The 20,965-nt window shown below is 35.6% G+C and overlaps 1 protein-coding gene and 1 long non-coding RNA gene across 2 annotated transcripts in view; one reads left to right on the forward strand and one right to left on the reverse strand.

The window, feature by feature from the left end:
- The window catches only part of DCN (decorin), a 38,486-nt gene extending 24,349 nt beyond the window's left edge, over nt 1-14,137 (forward strand). Inside the window, exons 4-8 of the mRNA XM_071765444.1 lie at nt 5,682-5,895; nt 6,074-6,187; nt 7,349-7,442; nt 11,447-11,585; nt 12,650-14,137. Coding sequence (XP_071621545.1) covers nt 5,682-5,895; nt 6,074-6,187; nt 7,349-7,442; nt 11,447-11,585; nt 12,650-12,844 — 756 coding nt within the window. The 3' untranslated portion in view covers nt 12,845-14,137. The remainder of the gene's footprint in view (nt 1-5,681; nt 5,896-6,073; nt 6,188-7,348; nt 7,443-11,446; nt 11,586-12,649) is intronic.
- On the reverse strand, nt 12,658-18,935 carry LOC139806182 (uncharacterized). Its single transcript, XR_011730171.1, has 2 exons — nt 17,380-18,935; nt 12,658-17,322 (listed from the first exon to the last, which is right to left on the reverse strand). It is a non-coding gene; the product is annotated as an uncharacterized lncRNA (long non-coding RNA).
- Nucleotides 18,936-20,965: the final 2,030 nt, after the last annotated feature.

Below are 20,965 nucleotides of genomic sequence, written 5' to 3' on the forward strand. Positions count from 1 at the left end.
AAGATGTAAACTTGGAACTTAAGGATATGATCATGTCCACATTAAGGGATTATCAATGACAATTATACACTGAATGTATGGTCAAATAAAACTATAATATTCTTTGTAGTAATATCAAGTGGAAAAAATATATTGCATTAGAAAAGTTTTGTGCACACCTTTTGTTTTTTTTTTTTATTCAAAAGTAACCTCCCTGTGGAAGGATGTGAATCCAAATCAACTGAGGGGAAAGTCTAAGAACATCTTTCAGCTCCTAACAGATACAAAAATATTAATGAAATAAACCAGTCTCCTGATAACTCATTACAACTTCAATTCTCTGTTCTCAAGCATAATTAAAAGAGAAGTCAAACAAATGTAATGCTCTGCAAATCACAGAATGAGGAATCAGAAATCACCAGCATACTGTAAAAAACCCAAAGACAGGTATCTCTGAACTCAATTCCCACTATGGCATACATTCTTAACAGGACTGAGAGACAATTTTATCTCTCTCAGACTTCTATAATATTTTTTCTACTTGTTGTAGCTGTAGGTTTCTAATAAATATTCCGAGGGGGAAAAAAAACAAAACAACAACAAAAAAAACCAACCCCAAAACAAGTAACCAGAAGTTAATGTTTCTGAAACGCAGCACTCCCTCAGAGAACTCTAGAGCATTAGGATTATTTTTTGTTGGAGTGGGAAAATGTAGAGCCAGCTGCTCTCTGATTGTCTCTGCAAGTCATGTTACACAAGACTTATCAGTGAGCACTCAGACAGCATCCAAACCAGATCTGCAGCAGGCTCCTTGGCTTTGCAAGGTTATTCAACAAGGTACTGAAGATGTGATCAAGCTGCTTTCCGCTGCCTTCTTCTGTTTATACTGACAGCCTTTTGGTTCAATGCCTTGCCATCTCCTTCCCTCACAGTTCATTTATCTCTTCCCTCTTTTTTTCTGTTATTCCCTTTTCTTTGTCTTTCTTAGCTATGTCCACTTGATCCTAGGCTGGGTAGTGTTACTGCCAAACCATACCAAAGAATTTAAAGAACAACAAATAAAGGATAATTGTACCATCATGGGGTTTTTATACGTTTATCCTTTTCTTGCCTTAACTGTAGATCATGGGCCCTTCAAGAGACATAACACCTGGAATTCTATTCAGACACCTTCTTGGATTCAGGGGCTCTTGGTTCTTTCAAGTTTACCAGTTTTTATGATTTTCAAAGTTAATTTTAATATAATTTATGATTTTGTAGAATTCTCTCTTCTGGCATAATGCAATTAGAGAAGAAAGTCAAATTCTGTCATATATATTTTTGTGCTCTTTGTTGGTTTGATTTTTTTTACCTAAATGTACATCCACTCCTAATAATTTGGCAGAAAAGCTTGACTATATGACCAGGGTATAACTATGACTTAACAATTAAAAACATAAGGCAAAAAAAAGGACAAAATTTATTATTATTTTTATTTGGATACCTGACTCCTGAGCTTATAGTTCTTAAGCCATTACATCTCCTAGCAGAACTGTAATAAAAACCAGGTAATAATGTAATACATAACCCAGGAAATTAAAGAAATTCCATCAGGTCAGTGGACTGACTTTTCAGATTAAACCCTGAAGGACACATGCATCATTAACAATTTGATGTTAGGTAAGAGTACCATCCCCAGCTGGCAAAACAGATGTATCATCATATATTATGGCTGCTAACAATTTCAGATTTTGGCAAGGTTCTTGCTTCAAACTATTTTAAACTGAGAACAGAATTGGGGATGAAAACCTCTCAGAACAATCCCCTGAGATTCTCACATAACAAAATCACACCAACAAAAAATGCAATTGTCTTCTCCTCAGTCTCAGACAGAACAAAAATTTCAAGTTTTAGTAACCCCAAGAAGAACAACCCTATAATAGTTCCTACACCATTGCTACATGCTCCCTCTGCAGTTTGTCAGAATATATATTTTGACAAATGTCTGCCAACAAGTGTTCCAAAATTTTCCTGAATTGTGAATCCTACTTTTTGTTTTGGGATAAATATTTGAGGTAAAAAACAGACGAGAAGGAACTAAATGGCCAGACTCCTGTTGGCTTTGACAGAGCCAACATCTATTCCTGTCATAGAGTGATTTTTATTTTTTTCTTCCAACTACACTAATACCAGAAATGTTTCAGTAAAAAGTGAAGCATCTTTAGAGCAAAACTTGGACTTTTTGTTTTTTTGTTCTCTCAGAGCAGCACTTAAACTGATGGTCATGATAAGCTGGTCTGTAGGTATCACCAAGTATTATAAGAGTCAATGCTAACTGTGCCATGTTTGCAGGCTGTAGATAACAAGGAAAAAATCTTGATGTCAGGAGAGTGAGAATAGAAACTATTTTGTTTCCTTACCCTATAAGCCTGAGTAAGTGATGTTTTTAATATTTGATGTGTTTGTGCCTCTTTTTTTTTTTTCTCTTTCTTTCTTTCTTGTCTCTTTTCTCACCTATGGCTAAATATCTTCACACTTATATTAGACTGTACATTCATTTGCTCAACCTTTTGTATTCTGAATTCATTATATGCTTCAAATCTTTCTCTCTCTCTCTCTCTCTCTCTCTTTCTTTCTCTCTTTCTCTCTTTCTTTCTCAAGGAATACAGTTATTCTAACAGACATATCATACCAGAAGCATCACAAGCACTATCTGTGGCCAAGAGCTCCAGCACTTACAGCACTTTCAGGGTGACCCTTATTTTTCCCTCTGAGTACTTCTTGCCCCATACAAAATTTTTATATGTCCCTTAACAAGATGTATAAAGTGCCCTGCCGTGCCATCTGGGCTCTATTCAGGATAGCTAGCCCATGTGGCATGTTTTTCTCTAACATCCCTTTCTCAATAGAACTGCCTGCAGATGTTTTCCCTAGGTTTTTCCCCTCCAGTTCCTGTTTTCACTGACCTCTAAATTCCCCCGAGTTTTAAATTTTATTTTATTTTGTTTTGTTTTAGCTTTGGTAACATGCAAACCATACGGGGCACATTCTGAGGAAAGTAAACAGCATTGCTCCAAGGCTAATAACTTCATTCTTTAAGGCTTGCATATAATAGAGTTATTGTGAAGTGGGAAAGGAACCCAGGGGTATGGCTTGCCAGGTGCTATGCTGGTGTGTTATCCTCATCATTTGCTGTTGCTCTAGGAGACAGTAAAACTTCTCTAGCAAACTAACGTGTGGGTTTATTTTTGCTTCTTTACAGCTGAACAACCATGTGGAAAAAAATAATGCAGGTTTAAAATACCAGGAGCAGGGACTTGCAAAGAGAGGTGTAAGAGGGAAATGGTATTTTAGTACACAAAAAGTTGAAAACTACAGGGTTGTGATACCTTTCCACCTTACACCACCACACATGTGTTCCCACTGTGAAATCAGAGTTTTTAAACATAGCTTTTATTAGATATCATCATTCCTAAGTGAGAGACTTTCAGAATGTTTGAATAAAACAATATCTCTTTGTGTTTCCCCAATATAAGAGGGTTGTATTCAAGAGAAGCAGTGGCAAAGGAAAACAGATTAATCCTAGATATAGATAATTTCTAATTTTGATCAGCTCAAGAGAGATGTAACAATCCTCTGAAAGTCAGCTTCTCAGAAAATATCTCTATTGCATGTGTACCTATCTATTGCCAACAAGAAATATTTTACATCAGCTGCAAATTATCTGTGAAAATCATAGCCCAAAAGCAAGGAAGTTAAAGCAAATGAAATAAAAAGAAAAATATAGAAGATTTTTTAGCTGCAATAAATGGCCAGGTAGGACAGAGAAGGAATCAGTATAAGTGCTGAGAAGATTGATCTAATCTAGTTGAATATTGAATTATGTATTTATGGGAAAGTAAGTGATGGTAAAATTAAAAATTAAGGAATAAAAATAATTAGTAGTAGCATATTTAGATTTTTAGTTATTATTATAAAAACATGGAAAGAAAATCATCTGCATTCTTCACTCTATACCCTTCATAATAACTGGGTTGCTTCTCATAGCCTGATGTGTGTACCCTGTGGGATATAAAAACAATCCCTATAGTTCAGGTGCAAATAAAACCAGCTGGGGTCGTGGCTTCCACTGACCAGGGTATTTGTTTCGGGACAAGCTTATGAACTGTGAGTGACCCTTTCTACCTCCCCTTGCAAATGTGTTATTGCTAGCTAGCATACAAAATTAAAAGCAGATACGTTCAAACTTTATGCATTCTCAGTGAAACCCTGTACAGAGTACACTGCTTGCTTCACTCAGGATAATCTGCAAGAGGAGTCCACTAGGGATTAAAAATCACACATGGCATTTTAAACAATCTTCTCACCTGCCTTTCAGTTTTCATGAAGGAAAGGTGCTGTCACAGATGATAACACACCTCTTGGTAGTGTTTTAATATTGAACTGATTATGAAAACAGCTAAATAGTTAATTTTCCTTCAAAAAGCAGGCTAAAATGCAGTTCTGAAAATAATAAAAGGGTATTAAAATACAGTGGCAATTAACGACAGTAGATGCAAATTTTGTGTTTGTATAAGCACTACATATAAGCAAAATTTGAATAAGCAAATAAGTCTAGGCAAGTAAGTATAAGCAAAATTTGTGGTTTATTAACAACTTTTGTCTTTCTGTAAAGAGCATAATGGAGTTAGAGAAGATGTTTTACAGTTATTCTCTGCTAATAAATATAATTAGATATTGTTATCTACATATAGCCAATTCTACCTAATTCACTACACAAACGTGCATCACTTTTGTCTGATAAGTAGATAGCAAACAGATGGAATAGTGAGATTCATTTGCAAATGCATCATATCTGAATTCCTTTCCATTAACTGCACTATTTTTCTGACAGTAACAGAACTTTTTATCTCAATTAATTAATGAAAATAGAGTTAGTGATAATGTACAATTTCAGATGAATATGGAGACTCCCTGTTACAGGTAAAAGTGCTTTTATGGAGCCCTTTGTCTTCTGAAAATATAGGGAGATAATTTGCTTAGAGTTACCCTGAGTCTAGTTGTCACAATTGTGGTAACTACCTTAGACATTTACATTGTAGATAGGATGAATATGGTCCATATTCCTGAACGGCAGGACTTAGAGTATAAGGCTTCAAATTGCTCCCAAGTTATGTTTACCAAAGAAGAAACCCTGATATTTCTACAAAACTAAGGTTATTATCAGACAGAAATCTAACATGTGCAGTCTCTATATTTATTTGAAGGTAGGCAGTATCCTTACTGTATTGAGTCATAGAAATTTTTGTTCATGAAAATATGATTAAGATGGCTGTGCGATGATGGGTTAGTTAGAAAAGTATCCTCAGGATAAATGAAACCAGAAAAAAAAACCCCAAATAAAACTGATAACACTGGTTTTATTCTTCACAGCTTTAAAGTGGAAAGACTGTACTGTTATTCTCAATTATAAATTATAGAGGTTAACAGAAGCTACATTCACCTCATCAATAAAATAACGCCTGTATTTATAACGTAGACCTTGTTTATCTTTCACTGTTTTCACAAGTCCTTAACCTATTTGTTTCAAAACTGCATTGCATTTTCTTCAGCTCACCAGATTGGCCATCAAAATACATTAGAAAAACATAATAATTTTAAATCTGTCATTACCAAAATAATTTCTCCAGCAGTCACCTGAGATCTCCCTTGCTACTCCACAGGCATTGATCCTTGTTAACAACAAAATCAGCAAAATAAGCCCGCTAGCTTTTGCTCCTCTGAAGAAACTGGAAAGACTTTACCTGTCCAAGAACAACCTGAAGGAACTCCCAGAAAACATGCCAAAGACTCTTCAGGAAATAAGGGCTCATGAGAATGAGATCTCCAAGTTGAGGAAAGCCGTCTTCAATGGACTGAATGAAGTGATTGTCTTAGGTACGAGCATGAGAAATAATTTAAAAAAACAACTCAATATTTTTTCAAGATGTTGCTTTCAGTTCAGTGATTTTGTGTAGAAAGCAAAGAAATGCTCCAATAAGTTGTACCTCCAAATTATTTTGACCTGAAGTATATAGGCACTTCAGCACAGCTCACAACCATGTTTTGTTGGCAGAACTAGGCACCAACCCAATCAAGAGTTCAGGCATTGAAAATGGAGCTTTTCAGGGGATGAAGAGGCTCTCCTACATCCGCATCGCAGACACCAACATTACTAACATCCCAAAAGGTAAGAAAATTGCACAGGTATGCTATAGGTATTTCTAGACAGGTGGGAAAAAATATTATGGAAGTCTTTGAGCCAATTCTTAGAGTGTCCATTACTTTGACCAGTTGATTTTTTGATTTGATGACTTTTATTGGGTTTCTATTATGACGTGTTGCACAAGAGGTGCGCTGTCAAAATCAAGCCACTTTATGATATTTTGCTTTTCTTTAACTGTAGCTGAAATATAAAGAGGAAGAATATTTCCATCTTCCAACCCTGGTTTGTGAGTTTCATACACATTTTATAGATGTAAACTCACACAGAATTAACTGAAGTTCTACAAACATAAAATTGTCCCCCTGCAAGAGCAAACACCACTATTTCTATATGAAACAAATAAAAAATTTGCTATTTTTAAAAGTATTTCTGCGTAAATTGCTACAAAATAAGAACAACTTTAAGATAGTCTATTAAAAACAAAAAGAAAAGAAAACAAAACAAATCATAATGGAATCCAGAGGAAATAATATTAAATTTATTCATACTTCAGCCAGCAGGTTATTTTGAAATAGCAAAGTTTTTGAAAGTTAATACTAGTTGATATTTCTTTTTTCCCACATTTCCTGTTTTGGATGTTCCTTTGAGGAACCTCATATAGTTAAAATAGTTAGTTCCATTATTTTATTCTCATAAACAGAATTTGTAAACTAGTATGTGCACTACCTAAAAATAACATTGCAATTATATAACCTCATCTTCACAATTTCATTTTCTGCTGCTTTTATTTATGATATATCTAGGTGCCAAATGTTTGGAGGTTTATGTATGGGAAAGTCTGGCTAAAACTAAAGTTCTTTCTCTTACTTTAGTATATATGTCCCACTTACAAAATAATGAAGATTAGAATTCATATCTGGGAGGAATTTCATTCAGCTCTTTCTTAAGGAATTAAGTCTTCTATGATAACTTCAGCAACCTGGTCTTATGTAACAAAAAATAATTTATTAGCTGTTTTCAGTTTCCCTGATTGTGAAAGTTCCTTGTTTCATTCAATGAACTGTCCTTGGCCATTTCTACCAAAAATATTTTTGTTACTGTAAAAGAAACTCGGTATTACGCAAGTCCTTTAAAAAGAGATAATCCAGTTTTATCAAAGTAATTTGATGGTGCTATCTATTGCAGGCCTTCCCCCATCCCTTACTGAACTTCACCTTGATGGCAACAAAATCAGCAAAATTGAGGCTGAAAGTCTGTCTGGACTCACCAACTTGGCAAAGTAAGAATTAATTTTTTGTCATCACATAAAATGTTAATTGAAATAGTAACCACCCCACACACAATTGCAAAACATCATTCTGGGTGTTGTGAGTGTTACAATAATTGAAGCAGCACATAACTTAGCAGGAAAAGCTTTTAAGAACTTGTCTACCTACTTAAGAGAGAAAAAAAATTTAATTTTTTTCTAGAAACACTTTCTGTGTTTTTAATTATGAGTGATGTATGTTCAATACAACTATTTCTTTGATAATGAAGGCAAAAAAGCAGAAGTCAAAGAAAGATTACTGAGCAACAGGAGATAAATTTACTTTTGTTTCTAGTAGCTTGGGCAGCAATTTATTGCCATAAAGTATATAGTGACTTTGTAAGTATTTTGAATCTGGCAATTCCAGGTTATAAGTCTTTCTAGAACAGCTCTCTAGAGCTTGTAAAATAATTTGTTTAAACTTACAATTAATATTAATATTTGACCACAGACTCACCTATGCTTTAAATGGTCTGTTCCTGAATTTTAATGAAAAAATATAAATACCATAATTATGAGTTAGGGGGACTATAAAACAGTTATTTTTAATCATAGAGGCTTGGTATAAAATGTAACATCCTCCAGAGAAATTATAAAGAAAACTTAAAAACCAAATATCATAACTACTCAGGTAGAGGGTAATTTGCCTTACTGAAGGAGGGAGTTGCGGATGAGTCAGTTCTCCTGCAGATGACCTGATTTTTTCTAACATTCACACTTGGAAAGAAATACAGGCAACTTCACATGGGTAATATTTTTGAAGTCCTTCTTAAGACACAGTGTTTTTTGCATCAAGTGCTATTGGACTACTAAAAATGCTTAACCCTGGGCTGCTTCCATTGTGGGTGTAATATATGGAGAATAAACATGCTCTGATGACTGAGATGTCGAAATGAAGAGCTGCTCAGTGCAGATACCGAGTTTTAAAGTGCTCTCTGGGTTGTTCTTAAGCAGGCAACCAAAGCATAGTGAGAAATCCTCTTATTCAAAGGTGAAAAGTATGGTAGAACACATATTTGGAGAAAAAGAGCATTGAACATAACAGAGAAGGCATATGAAGAAAGGAGGGAGCTACAGGAGAGCTCGAGTACAGCATGTTGGTTAAATATTACTGGCAGCATGCCCCTTATTCCACAGAAACGAGCTACCAAAAAATGGCTTTAATTTACACATCTAGGCTTCAAGATCACCAGTATGGGGTCAAACCAGTCTCCTTCTGGATCATGTCATCACACGCTAAACAGTCTGATAGTGCCTTAAGTCATTCTTCTGACTGTAAAGCTTTTTTTTAGGTGTAAAATAGTTCAGTGTAGCTCTACTGCTCATTATCTTTTGAATTCTTGAGTTCCAGCAGACTTCCAATATTTGGCCTTTTGGTTTGTTTGTTTTCCTTGTATAGTTATTCTTCAGTCTTCCAAAAGTCTCGATGTAGTGCTGCAGTAGAAAAAATATCTTATTAATGTATAACCAATAAAGACTTCTTTAAGTTTCTGCAGGACAGAGGTCCACAGGAGGATATACACATAGCAAAGATGATCTTACTAAGGTTTAGAGCCTACCAAAAGTTTACATGAGGCACTTCAAGACATGCTCTAGTGGGCATGGAGGTACAGGTATTGATAAATATATTTCATTTATTTTACTCTGGGGGTGATGTTGACAGTTGTACACCCTGATCTTAGAGGTATTTTTCAACCTGTGATACTATGATTCTGTGGAAGTTTACTGAAAAAAATCTAATTCTATACAGGGGAAGTCTCATCAAGCTCTGAATGATAATGATGTTGAGCAGCATGAAATTTGTTAAAGTGCATGTAACAAAAATGTGGGAATGGGCAAGCAGAGATGTTGTAGGCAAGAGAAGGTGAAAAAACAGTTTAGAATTTCGTAAGTTTTTTAGATATGTTTTTATGATTTAGAACATTGTGACTAGATCAGCTGAAACTCTGGAAATATGCAGGTCTTCATTAGTATAAAAGAAAAGTCAAAATTGTAATTTAGTTATTTTTTAAATTCTTCCCTTTTTAATCCCATGGGAAAAAGAAAAGAAAGACCATATTATTTCCTAACATTCTGAAACACACTGTATTTTACCCACTGTTACTGTCTTATTTTATTTGTAAACACAACCTGGAGTGACTCAGAGTTTGTTTGTAACACATTTAGATGAGATATAATTACATATAATTTCAGTGTTTGTGGGAGTCAGACCCACTTTTCTACAGACTTCCTCTGATTTTTCTCTTTCCATACAGGAGTTTCACTTCATGAGTTAATCCTGGGTTGGATCTTGTCCATCCTTATGTTGTGTCAAGGGGTTACTTCTGCTTTAACAGACCACTATGAAAGTCAGACTGACTTTTATAATGCTGCTTTCTCTGGGTGTCACACATCTGCTTATGCAGGGAGTACTTATGTAGATGTGTGACAACCAAGAATTTATAGACTTCTATGTTTTGGGTTGGTTTTTTTTTTCCACAAATACATTGTAAGACATTCACTCTGAGCATCCATTTCTGAAGTCATTAGCAGACATATTCTGTAGATCTTCAGATCAAATTGCTCAATAGGAGCAAATCCCTCAAGCTCTGCTAAATCTTGATGGACTCTTCTCAAAATGAAGTTTGTTCTTATAATTTCTAAATGAATTTTTTTCCTGACCAAAATCTGGCATATATATGGGAGACTGTAAACTGATTTCTGCATTAAATAATTCCCTGTTCACCTCAGTGGGAGATCTCATTAAGCTCTCACTTGCCATTTAATATTGTGACAACACTTCAATGTTTAAATGAGTATTGTTATGACTACCTGTGTTACCTATAACAGTAGTTAGCAAGACCTTCTTTTATCTGCTTATTCTAAAAGGAAAATTATAAAACATAATTCCATTCTTTGACAGTGTTGTTTCATAAACCTCTCTGCCATTTAAACAAGAATTTTTAAGTTTATGATTTTATACTAGGTATACCCTGTATTCAAATTCTGATATTTGAAACCACAAAGAATTACAGGTAGTAAATTACCTTGAGTCAGATTTTCTTTAAAAAAATAATCCACAGAAATTATGTCATCACAAGGATTCTGATTACATATATTAAATTTATGAATTTATTGAGTTTTTAATAAATTTCAGAGCATTTTTCCCTCAGAATTAAAAAAATTTTACTTAAATAAAAAATATAAAGCAAACTGGATGAAATAAGTTTAGCCTTTATAAACACTCCTGATAATGACAACTCTTTCAGAGTTATCACAGAATTCCTTACTGCAACATGGAGCATTGTAGCTTATCAGAGTCTTTTGGAAATTTCTGTAGTTTAGTAATTGTGGAATGAATTAGTATTAACACATATGTACACGGGTAGGACCAGATTTTCCAAACTGGATATAAACTGCACTAATAAACCCAGAATGTGAATATGTAAAGCCAGAAGGATGATTTTGTGGTGAGAGGTCCAGACTGGAACCCAAGGGAAATGTGTATGTCCCACTTCTGTGTCCTGCTGAAGAGATCATTACAATATGACTCAGCCCCTATTCCCATCCTATACCATGGCTCTAAATACATAAGAATCTTAGAAGGACATGGTGAAGGTTTAAATTCAATAGGTGTGGTCACTCTGTGCTGTGTAATTTAACAAAGAAAGGTCCAGCCATTGCTCCTAAAGACAGTCAATATTTAAAGAAAGACTGATACCCATGCAGGTACACAGCACATACTTACAGTGGGGTCAGTCATATTGCTCATGAAAGTTTGCAGTAGCTTGGGTACAAGTTGAATGGTATCATGCTAATTGTGGCAGTTCACACAAAATGTTGAACTTATTTAAATATGTTTATCTAAAACAGTTCTTCGTGGTGACTCTGTACTTCCCACATAATGCTAAAAAATTAGCCTTACCTTAGTGGATGTAAGTAATCAGCCCAAGAAAGATGGGTATTGGAGTAAGTTTAACATATTTGTTTGTTTTCAGATTGGGTCTCAGCTTCAACAGTATTTCTTCAGTTGAAAATGGCTCTCTTAACAATGTGCCTCATCTGAGAGAGCTCCATCTGAACAACAATGAACTTGTCAGAGTCCCTGGTGGGCTGGGTGAACACAAATATATCCAGGTAAAGCTTATTACATGCCTGAGAGAGCAACAGTTAAAAATTCTGAATGGTATTTTTGTGGTTGTTCATTCCTAAACAGAAACATATACAGTATTTGTGTAAAAGGTAATTTGATGCAAGAATCAGAAGTTGTTGAATAGTTGGATGGAAAATGTTGCATACAACAGGAAGACTCTTACTCAGATTTTTGTGTGGATGAGGCTATGGAGCTGCATAGATCTGGAGGTGTGCATTTGTATCCCTGTGTGTCTAAGGGGATGCAACAAATATGGGATTGTGAACTTTGGTTTCCTCTTTACTCAAAAACTGCTTTGAAAGAACACTTCTGTTAAATGTTTTTTTTTCAATTCTACTCAGTGACATTTTGCAGCTTTTCCCAAGAATCTTTCCCTTGGTATCTCACAAAGCTGTTTCTTCAGGAAGACAGAGAGATGGAGTCACATCAGCAGAATTTTTGAGGTCTGTGAGGCTGGATAGCTAGAAATATAGCCTCTTGGAACCAGCTAAAATCTGTCTTTACTGGGACCCAGATTTTACAGGAAAGAAATTCCTCAAAGTATAAAGACTCCCAAATACAAATCACCACTTGTGTGTTAAATCATTACTCTGGAGCAAAGTAATATACAGCAGTTATTTTAAATCATCATTAGTTATTACTTTGGCTCTGAGTCCTACACTCATGAGAGTGAAAGCCTTAAAGCTGGGAAGAAACCAATTAATACCAAATGCATTCTTTATACACAGCCCATGCTTTTGAACCACAGCAGAGCTGTATTAATAATTCCCCATCTTTGGCTGCTGGTTTGGTTACATTATGATTAAATTGTAGGAATGTTATTAGATTGTCATGCACACCTTCTGCTCTTTCAGATTAAACTATTGCCAGTGTGGGTGTACTCCGGGTAATTTGAAAGAGAAGTGGAATCAAGCCCTTGTTGGAAAAAAGGATATATGGATAATCTGTATAACAATGTGCAATGCATACCAAGTCTTTGACATTTAATCTTTTATCTCATTTGCCATGGTATCTCTATTTTTTATTTATGTCCTTCTATGCTTTTCAGGTGGTCTATCTTCACAACAACAAAATTGCTTCGATTGGTATCAACGACTTTTGCCCTCTTGGCTACAACACCAAAAAGGCAAGCTACTCTGGTGTGAGCCTCTTCAGCAACCCCGTGCAGTACTGGGAAATCCAGCCCTCTACTTTCCGATGTATCCATGAACGCTCGGCAGTACAGATTGGAAATTACAAATAGATGGCTAAAGATGGGGGTCGGTTGTGTTTCAGCTAAAGTACCTGTTGTAATAGGCCTGTTCAAAAAAATTGTTGCTAACAATTAATACCAAATGCCAGAAACTTCACTTTAAAGTGGAGATGAAACATTGATGTAGAATAAGTGAATCACTACAGATGTACAAGATCAAGTATAACATCAAAAAGAATTGCCAACTGTGCTTTAAACTGACTTATTTCAGCTTCCTTTTCCAGCATGCTTTCTGTGGTATTTTTCAGTTTGCTGAATGCTACAGGTTTTCAGATTCCACTGTATATGAGATTCGGAGTAAATATTTGTCAAGCTATGATATTAAAAAAAAAAAATAAAATTAGTGATTGAGGTTCACGTGCAAAAAAAAAAAATGGTAGAGGGAAAAAAGACTCAGATCATCTTGAGACTTGAGAAGGTAAGAATTACCTCCTTAAAATTTATTTCAAGCCCTGGAGGTTTAAAAATATCCACTATAACATCAAGCTAATTCTGAATGTATCTATTTAGCAGAAGCAAATAAAATTGTTGCTAATGTAATTTTTTTTAATAAAAAAAATTCATATTGTACACCTAGTTCTTTAAAGTTTTCCATCCTTCTAGAGCAATGCTATTCAGGATTAGCCTAACATAATCTTATTGAACAAAATTATGAGTAGTCTGTAGTACAAAACCTGCAACCTTTGTCTGGAGCTCTGTTTCTCTAGGGCAAATCCCTCTTACCTTAGTCACAGGAGCAGTTTTAACAACTTCAGTGAGACTGCTTTACAGCGCATGGTTTTATGGTTTAGTCTTTGGTATAAAAAACCTGTATATATCTAAACCAAAAATATCTGTTCCCTGTTCTGCAGTGTACATTTGACAGCATCCTTTCCTATTTTGTTTTCCAAACAATGTTTCCAATTGTCAAGTAGAGATATGCAGGCTCCCCACCTGATGAATTTGTTGAAGTTAGATTATAAGCGAAAACATAAGTATGGAAAAATATTACATTAAATAACTGCAAGGCCTGGCTGGACATTGCTGGGACATCATGCATAGAAGTATCTTCTTAGAGTGATTGAAGCCCTCTGCAAATTGGGATTCTTCAACCCACACCAGTGGGAAGCAAGCACATCAAAGGTAGGCTGCACATTTCTACTGTCAATCTGCAAACCTAAACATATACTCAATAAAATGTCACCTTAGAAGAATCTTCTGCAGCCTCTTAGTACTCCAAGATCAGTCTCTAATTTGTAAAACTTATATGTCATTTATATTAAAGAATAATGTAATACAGGCAAACCCCAAAGTGTTTGTCTTTATTTTCTCTTTTGATGGCATATCATAGAGTATCAGACTTTAATTATAATTAAGTCTTGAAAATTGAACATCCTTGGCATGCTGGTAGCTAAAGTAAAGAGCAAACTTTGTGAAATTCTCTTCCCTCAAGAAAATTTTTCATTCATAAAACTCATAGATATTTTTTCTAGAAATTGATTCTATATTCTCTTTAGAACTGTTATTTGTTTAGGTAATAAATAATTGGAAATTATTATGAATCACTCAAGCCATTACACAGAAAATCATGTTTGCACTCTTCTTAGCTATCGTCTTCATATCATATCCAATTATTACCCCCATTTGCATACATTTTTTCTTCTGGGTTTCACATTTTCTTAGTGTTTTCAGTTTGGGGTTTTTTTTAGCAAAACAATACATGATACCCACTGTCACCGGAGTGAAATCTCTCCAGGAGAATCAGCACCTAGATTTTTGCCTTTTGTTTCTTGGTTGGATATCTGCTATTCAGAATGACTTAGTGGGGGAAGCTAAGCACTGGCATTTCAATAGAGAACAAAGGCATTTTCTCAGCGTGAACAACCCCACAGGGCTTGCAAGTACACAGTTCAAATTGGCAGACATAGCTACAACTTCCAGGAAGAGATTTATAAAACAACTAATACCAATTACTTATTAAATAAATACAAACAGAGCCAAAAACCTCTCCGTTCTCCCTCTATAACTTTAAAATCTCTCCATATTAAGGCTTTTCTTTCAGACCAGAGGCAAATATAAATCCAGAAGAAAGTATCTGAGCCTGATCCTCATATTACCAACGTATCATATTACCTATACCAAGCCTGCTGACCTCTGTTCTAAAGTACAACCTATTCCTCATAAAATACATTCCCTTGTAAAAATGAGGAGCTGCAAAGATAAGAAGACTTTCCTGCAGAATAAAACAGAAGCAGCAAATCCTGAGGAGACCCCAGCAAGAGCATGACAAAGTCAAAAGATAAACATACTGTTGGCTTTCCATAAGCTTCACAGACATACCTACAACATCTGAATGACAGGACTTTATGCACACACAGCATCTGTAAAAAATTCAAAGCAGTGGGAAGCCCAATACTTTTAAAATTGCTTTTCATACAAATACAGAACAGATGGCTCTTTCACTTAAAAACAAAACAAACGAAAAATGGAAAGGAAAGAAATAAAGAAAAAGAGAGCAAACCCAAACAAGCTATAAACCATCGAGCAGAAACAAATAAGAAAGCTAAAGCTGAAGGCCTTTAGGTCCAACAGTGTGTCTCTAATCTTTCCAAAAAATATGTAGATAGTAAACAGTCACAAAATAATCTGTAGGACTCAAACCTATAAAGGCATAAATCCTTGTTTCCTGGTGCAGCCTAAGGAGTTTTATTCCTTCCTTCATCCTTGACCCACAGAGGGGTGACTGCAGGCAAGAGTGCGGTCAACTCTTGGGTGTGAGAATAGACCCTCCTAGGGAGCTTGAAACAAAAATATCCCAGTAATCTGAAAATTCATGCTGGTGGAAATAAGAGATATGAGAATAAAAAAGTGTAATATCAGATCCTTAGCTGCAAGAATGAAGGAAGAATCTAACTGATGTACAGAAGATTTTTTTTTCTTCCAACTAATATAAAATTACTAAAGAATCCAAACTAAAAGAATAACACTTTTTGCCTTTGCTTTTAAGACCAATTTTCTTGTAATATTTAAAAAAATCCATCATTTTTTTGTTAAAGAAGAAATAATAAAAAAAATTGGGGCCATCATGTGCCTTCTGCTATCTTGATTCATCACACTTTTTAGGAGCATACTTAGGAACTTCCCTTTCTTCTGTTTAAAGAATTTTTCAGAAGTGTGGTCAATATTTTCTCCAAATGTATATTTTCCCCACAGTTATGTATCTTATTAAGGTGTTGATTAAAATCCCTCAGAGATTTTTCAACTAAAGAAAGTCTGTCCTATCTTTTGCTGCATTGATTAAATAAGTTGGAAATTACAATTATGTCTTAAAGAAGTGATCCCTTAAATTTTCACTGCAATTTGATGGCATCAGCATGTTGCTCTGATTTCAAAACCTTTAGATTTTTTTTCTGTTCCCTCCTGAGACTGCTTCTCGAATACTCTAAAAACAGCTCTTTGTCCCATAACCTGGATTTTTTGGCCTACCAGTGAACCACTTTATTATTACCTCTATCTGCTTATATTTGCTACTTCTGTTAAACAGTCAGTATCACTTGCTTCAGAGTCATATATACAAATTAGTAGAAAGCTGAGAAATTGCTTTTGTTCCATGCTAGCGCTAATTTCATGCCTCAATAATACCATATGCAAAATAACCATATTACAATTGACTTTCTGATCCCACCACTACTCTAAAGTGCCACCTAGTGTCATTGAGGGGGAGTAACCAAGTTCACAAAACTGTGAAAGCCAGGAGAAAAGCTGTTTTTGAGTCTTCATGAAAAGAGGCTACACACTAATTCACATACTTCGATGTTCTGCTTTTCTTTATTTTTATTTTTTTTTTAATCAGAGTGTATAGCTATGAAATCACTAACCTTTTGTACGTTCACAGTCAAATATTCTTGCTTTGCACATGGATGTGGTTTTGCTCATTGTCTCTGAATGTGCACATCGTCCTGAAGTTAGTTTTGTTACAGGGACTGACCTACATCTCTGTAATGTTTTTTCTTTAGAAATGGACTTATTTTTCACAGCCTTTTCCAAACTGTTACTAGGTGGTTGAGGTTTTTTCCATTACAAATTTTAAACCACCAAATATCTTTAGTTGGTGTTTAGTTGAAATTAGTTTATTCAATTAAAAAAAATTTATTGCGAATTATGTTAGGGACAAATTTGCGTGGCACTGAAGGGGAAACATGAGTTCTGAGACGTTCACTATTGAGTGAAAAATAATTGATAAAGTTTGGTATAAAACATTACCCTAGCAGTGTTCCAGCAGTGACTGAACAAAGTATCTGTGCATCTTCTGTAAAAGCAGAAAAACTGTTCAACTGTTTGAGTGAAACTCTAACACAATTATTCAGTCAGCTGGGCTCACTGAGGGATACATTTAAAGTGATATAAAGCAGCCTTTAGTCTCCTCCCTGCTTCCTGCTCTGGAAGTTCAGGGCTGTTGGTCTACCACAAGTGCCTGAGGATCAGCCCCGCTGCTGACCCTGCCTGCTAAACTTTCTGAGATTCAAAGCTGTGGTTTCTTCAAAAACAGCTTTGTTAAGGTGTTCTCTCACTCAGTGTGTACATTATGACCCTTGAAGGCTTGGGAGATTACCCCTGTGTCAGCAGACCAGAAGAATGTTAATGCTTTGTTACTCTCAGCTTAAACAGGGAGTTAAATTTGCTTGCATCTGTAGGAGAGAGAATGGGCAAAACTATGAAAAAACACTATTGCTTCAACCATATATGTATGCACATTTTTTTTTTAGATTATAACATAATATTTTAAAAAATAAGAAATAAAGGGGACTAATAAATCAGAAAATCTGTGGTGTGATGAGAAGCAGTGGTAGTCACGTTTCTTAATTGACATGTACAGCTGCAGCAAGACAATGAAGAAGTTTTTGGAATAAAACATTGTAGGCCTTGCATCTGCAAACATTTATCCACATGAATAGTTCCAATGTTTTCAGTAAGAGGAATTGAAAGCTACAGATGAACACTCAGTTTTGAAGGGAAATTAAACAAAAGATGCCATCCGCTGTCTAAATACAAAAAGCAGATTTTAAACAAACAATAACCTATCTAAACCACTTCCATCTGGAGAAGTTTCATCCAAAGATGTACTGTCTTTGGCTTGCATCCAAATGGAGAGAGGATGAATATCTTCAAAATAATGAATTCTGGTGATATATGCCATGATATTTTTTCCAAGCAAGTATTCATCAGTAGCTTTGTTGCTCTTAGCATTTGTCAGAATGGCCAGTAGATCATGTACAGCTTTATTCTGTAGAAATACGATTTACAAAACTTTCTATTTTAATATATAACATGAAACCAAGCAAAACTTCAGGTTTTTTTCTCCCTGGCTCTTTTTCCTATTGACTCAACAGCACTGAAGTATGTGGTTAATGATAAATCATACTAACACCTTTTATTCATTTTCAAATAATTTATTAAACAAAATGTTACATCTGAATGAAAAAGCTTCAAGGATTTTGCCACTATTTTTGTGGACTTCAAGTTTAGACAAGTTATATAATTGCTTCCAGATGAGGACTTTAATTGAGATGAATTAGGCCAGTGCTTCTCAGCCACTTTTTGAAAGTGTTCAAATAGGGACCATGTGTCTGCTACTAAATGCATGGCAGAAAGCCCCTTCAACAGGAAAACTCAGAACCAATTAAGCTAATCATGTTGTATTCTTCTGATTAATTCTTTCATCTTTTAATTTAAGGGTATTGAATACTTGCAGTAATCAAAAGATTATAAAGAATAAACCAAATTCCAGAGTGCAGGGGAAAAAAAGGAGTTTCAAAATGCATAAAATAATCTTGACATGAAAGACAGAATAATTCTAAATATTTCTCGGTTTTGTTAGGAATCCTAGACAACTGAAATGCTTCAAAAGACTTACTCACTTCTGAGAATAATCCTTCAGAGGTTTGTCCACACACAACATTCTACTGTGGAAGGAGAAAGTGGATATGTTGCAATGAAGCCTTGAAGCAAAGCACTGTCTTTGAAGTGTTGGCTAACAAAAAGTAATTAGAGATCCTAAACCTCAGGCCATTTAATATTTCATTGCGCTATAGCCAAAATAAAACAAATAGAGCAATCTTTTGGGTATTTTTTTCTCTTCTATCTGTCACTGCTCACTTCGAGTACCAAAATCTTTAAAGACTTGCCAATCATTTTCGATATACGGTAAGAGCCACTGCAGGTGTAGATCATGGGGAGATAGTGTGAATCTCTGTACAACAGATGCAGACAGTTGGATTGTTATGGAAATCATTCAGTAGTTAGGCTCTTTATTGCTGTTAAAGGACTAAATTACTGTGAAATTGTAATATTTCCTTTGAGCTTTCCAATCACAATTCTGACCTACAGGACTGTTCTGTACCCTACATCTTAGGCAGCAGAAAAATGTTCATACTATAGAAAAATGCAACTCCATAATTATTTTAGACTATCCTGAAAGCTGAAAAAGAAAAAGAAAGTGGGAATAGGAAACAGAGAAGACATGTCCCATTTACCAAAGTTCTGGCCTGCAGAGGAGGAATCTTGAGGACACTTATCATCCTTTTCTACCCTGCCTCCCTGTTCAAGTGAGAGAGAGGAGATAAAGGAGCTTTCTAGACTCTTAGATACAGCTTCTGTTCTTCATGAACATGTATGAACCTCATGAAGGTCAAAGCAATCCCACAAACAGTACAGATCGAGTGATGAACAGATTGAGAGAAGCAAGGGAAGGCAAACTGGGAGCCTGCAGCTACACAAGGCAGACAGCAATCTTATGAGCAAGGTGCACAGTCCCACAACAACTTAAGAAGAGTAGAGATGGTTTGGTGGCTGTAAGCAGGGCTTTCCAATCATGCAGTGACATTTCCCCATTGAAGAGACTGGTACAAGGTCAAGCTCAGATAGGAAGCCAATAAGGCAATGCTAGTTACAAAACTAGGTACAGCATACCCACAACAACCCAACAAGGCCAGGGGATTCATGTTAAACAGAGCTGCTGAGCCAACGGGTAGATGCAGCATGGCTGGAGAATGTAAATGAGGCCTGAACTGGACAGCCAAAGCATGCTGGTGTGCTCAGGGCCTGGAACACGGTGTTTTGTCAAACACAGAGCTTGCGTTTTTCCAAACTGAGGATGCTCTTGGCTCCAAGCTTAACAGGCAATTCAGGCATAGACAAGATGAGATGTAATTGTCTGAGAGGCACCTAGGCAATGTCCAACATCTCCTGTGTGAATTAAGAGCAGAAGCACTCTTTTTCAAGGCCTTAGCAAATTTCTGAAGAGGTTTTGCATGTGAGAATGTGACAAGTCATTAGTGGTGGTTTTCAGGAGATGGGTATCATGCTCACCGATAAAGCAGACAACTTCTTCCTTTCACTGTGCTTTGAATCAAAATGTCATGGTCTATCATCTGCACATCTCTTTCCCACTTGCTTGAAAGAATCGTCCTCCTGTGGGTTCCCTAGGAAAGACACCAACCTGGAGCAACACAAATCTCTGATGGGTGTGGACACAGGGGACATGAGGATGCAGGCTCACACATTACTAAGTCCCAGAAAAGGGGAAAAATAAACTTCAGTAGGACAGGAGCAAAGCAGGAGAAAATCACCAAAACTCTTTTACAGAAGGTGGGGGTATTTCTAATGTGATTTCCCTGTTTGTATTGTTTTCTGACATCAGGTACTCTCAGGGTTATTCAATTATTATTGTGCTAAAATTCCTATAAAAACCACAAAGATTTCACAGCTAAAACAGAGTAAAACCTTTCCATTCATGAACGAAGTTATCACAAATGTGTGATGATCAGCTCTGGAAATAAGAAGGTCTCATTCTACATTTATGAGATCAGTCTAGGAGCAATGGATTTTGCTATACCACAACTGACTAATCATATAATCGAAGTTTTCTATGGGGTAGGAAAATAACCTAAATTATAGTGTTGCTCACCGGTACTGCTCTAGCTATGCTTGTGTCAGCAGTTTCATGTGGAACAAGTTTTTCCACTGAAAAATTATTACTCTACTAAGATTGGAATCAGCTCTTACTTCTGGAATGTATTTTTTTCACTTTTGAAAATTAAAAATAATGCGTGTATTTTCTTCAAAATTTCAGTG

The sequence above is a fragment of the Heliangelus exortis genome, chromosome 1 (genome assembly GCF_036169615.1).
Source record: "Heliangelus exortis chromosome 1, bHelExo1.hap1, whole genome shotgun sequence".
NCBI lineage: Eukaryota > Metazoa > Chordata > Aves > Apodiformes > Trochilidae > Heliangelus > Heliangelus exortis.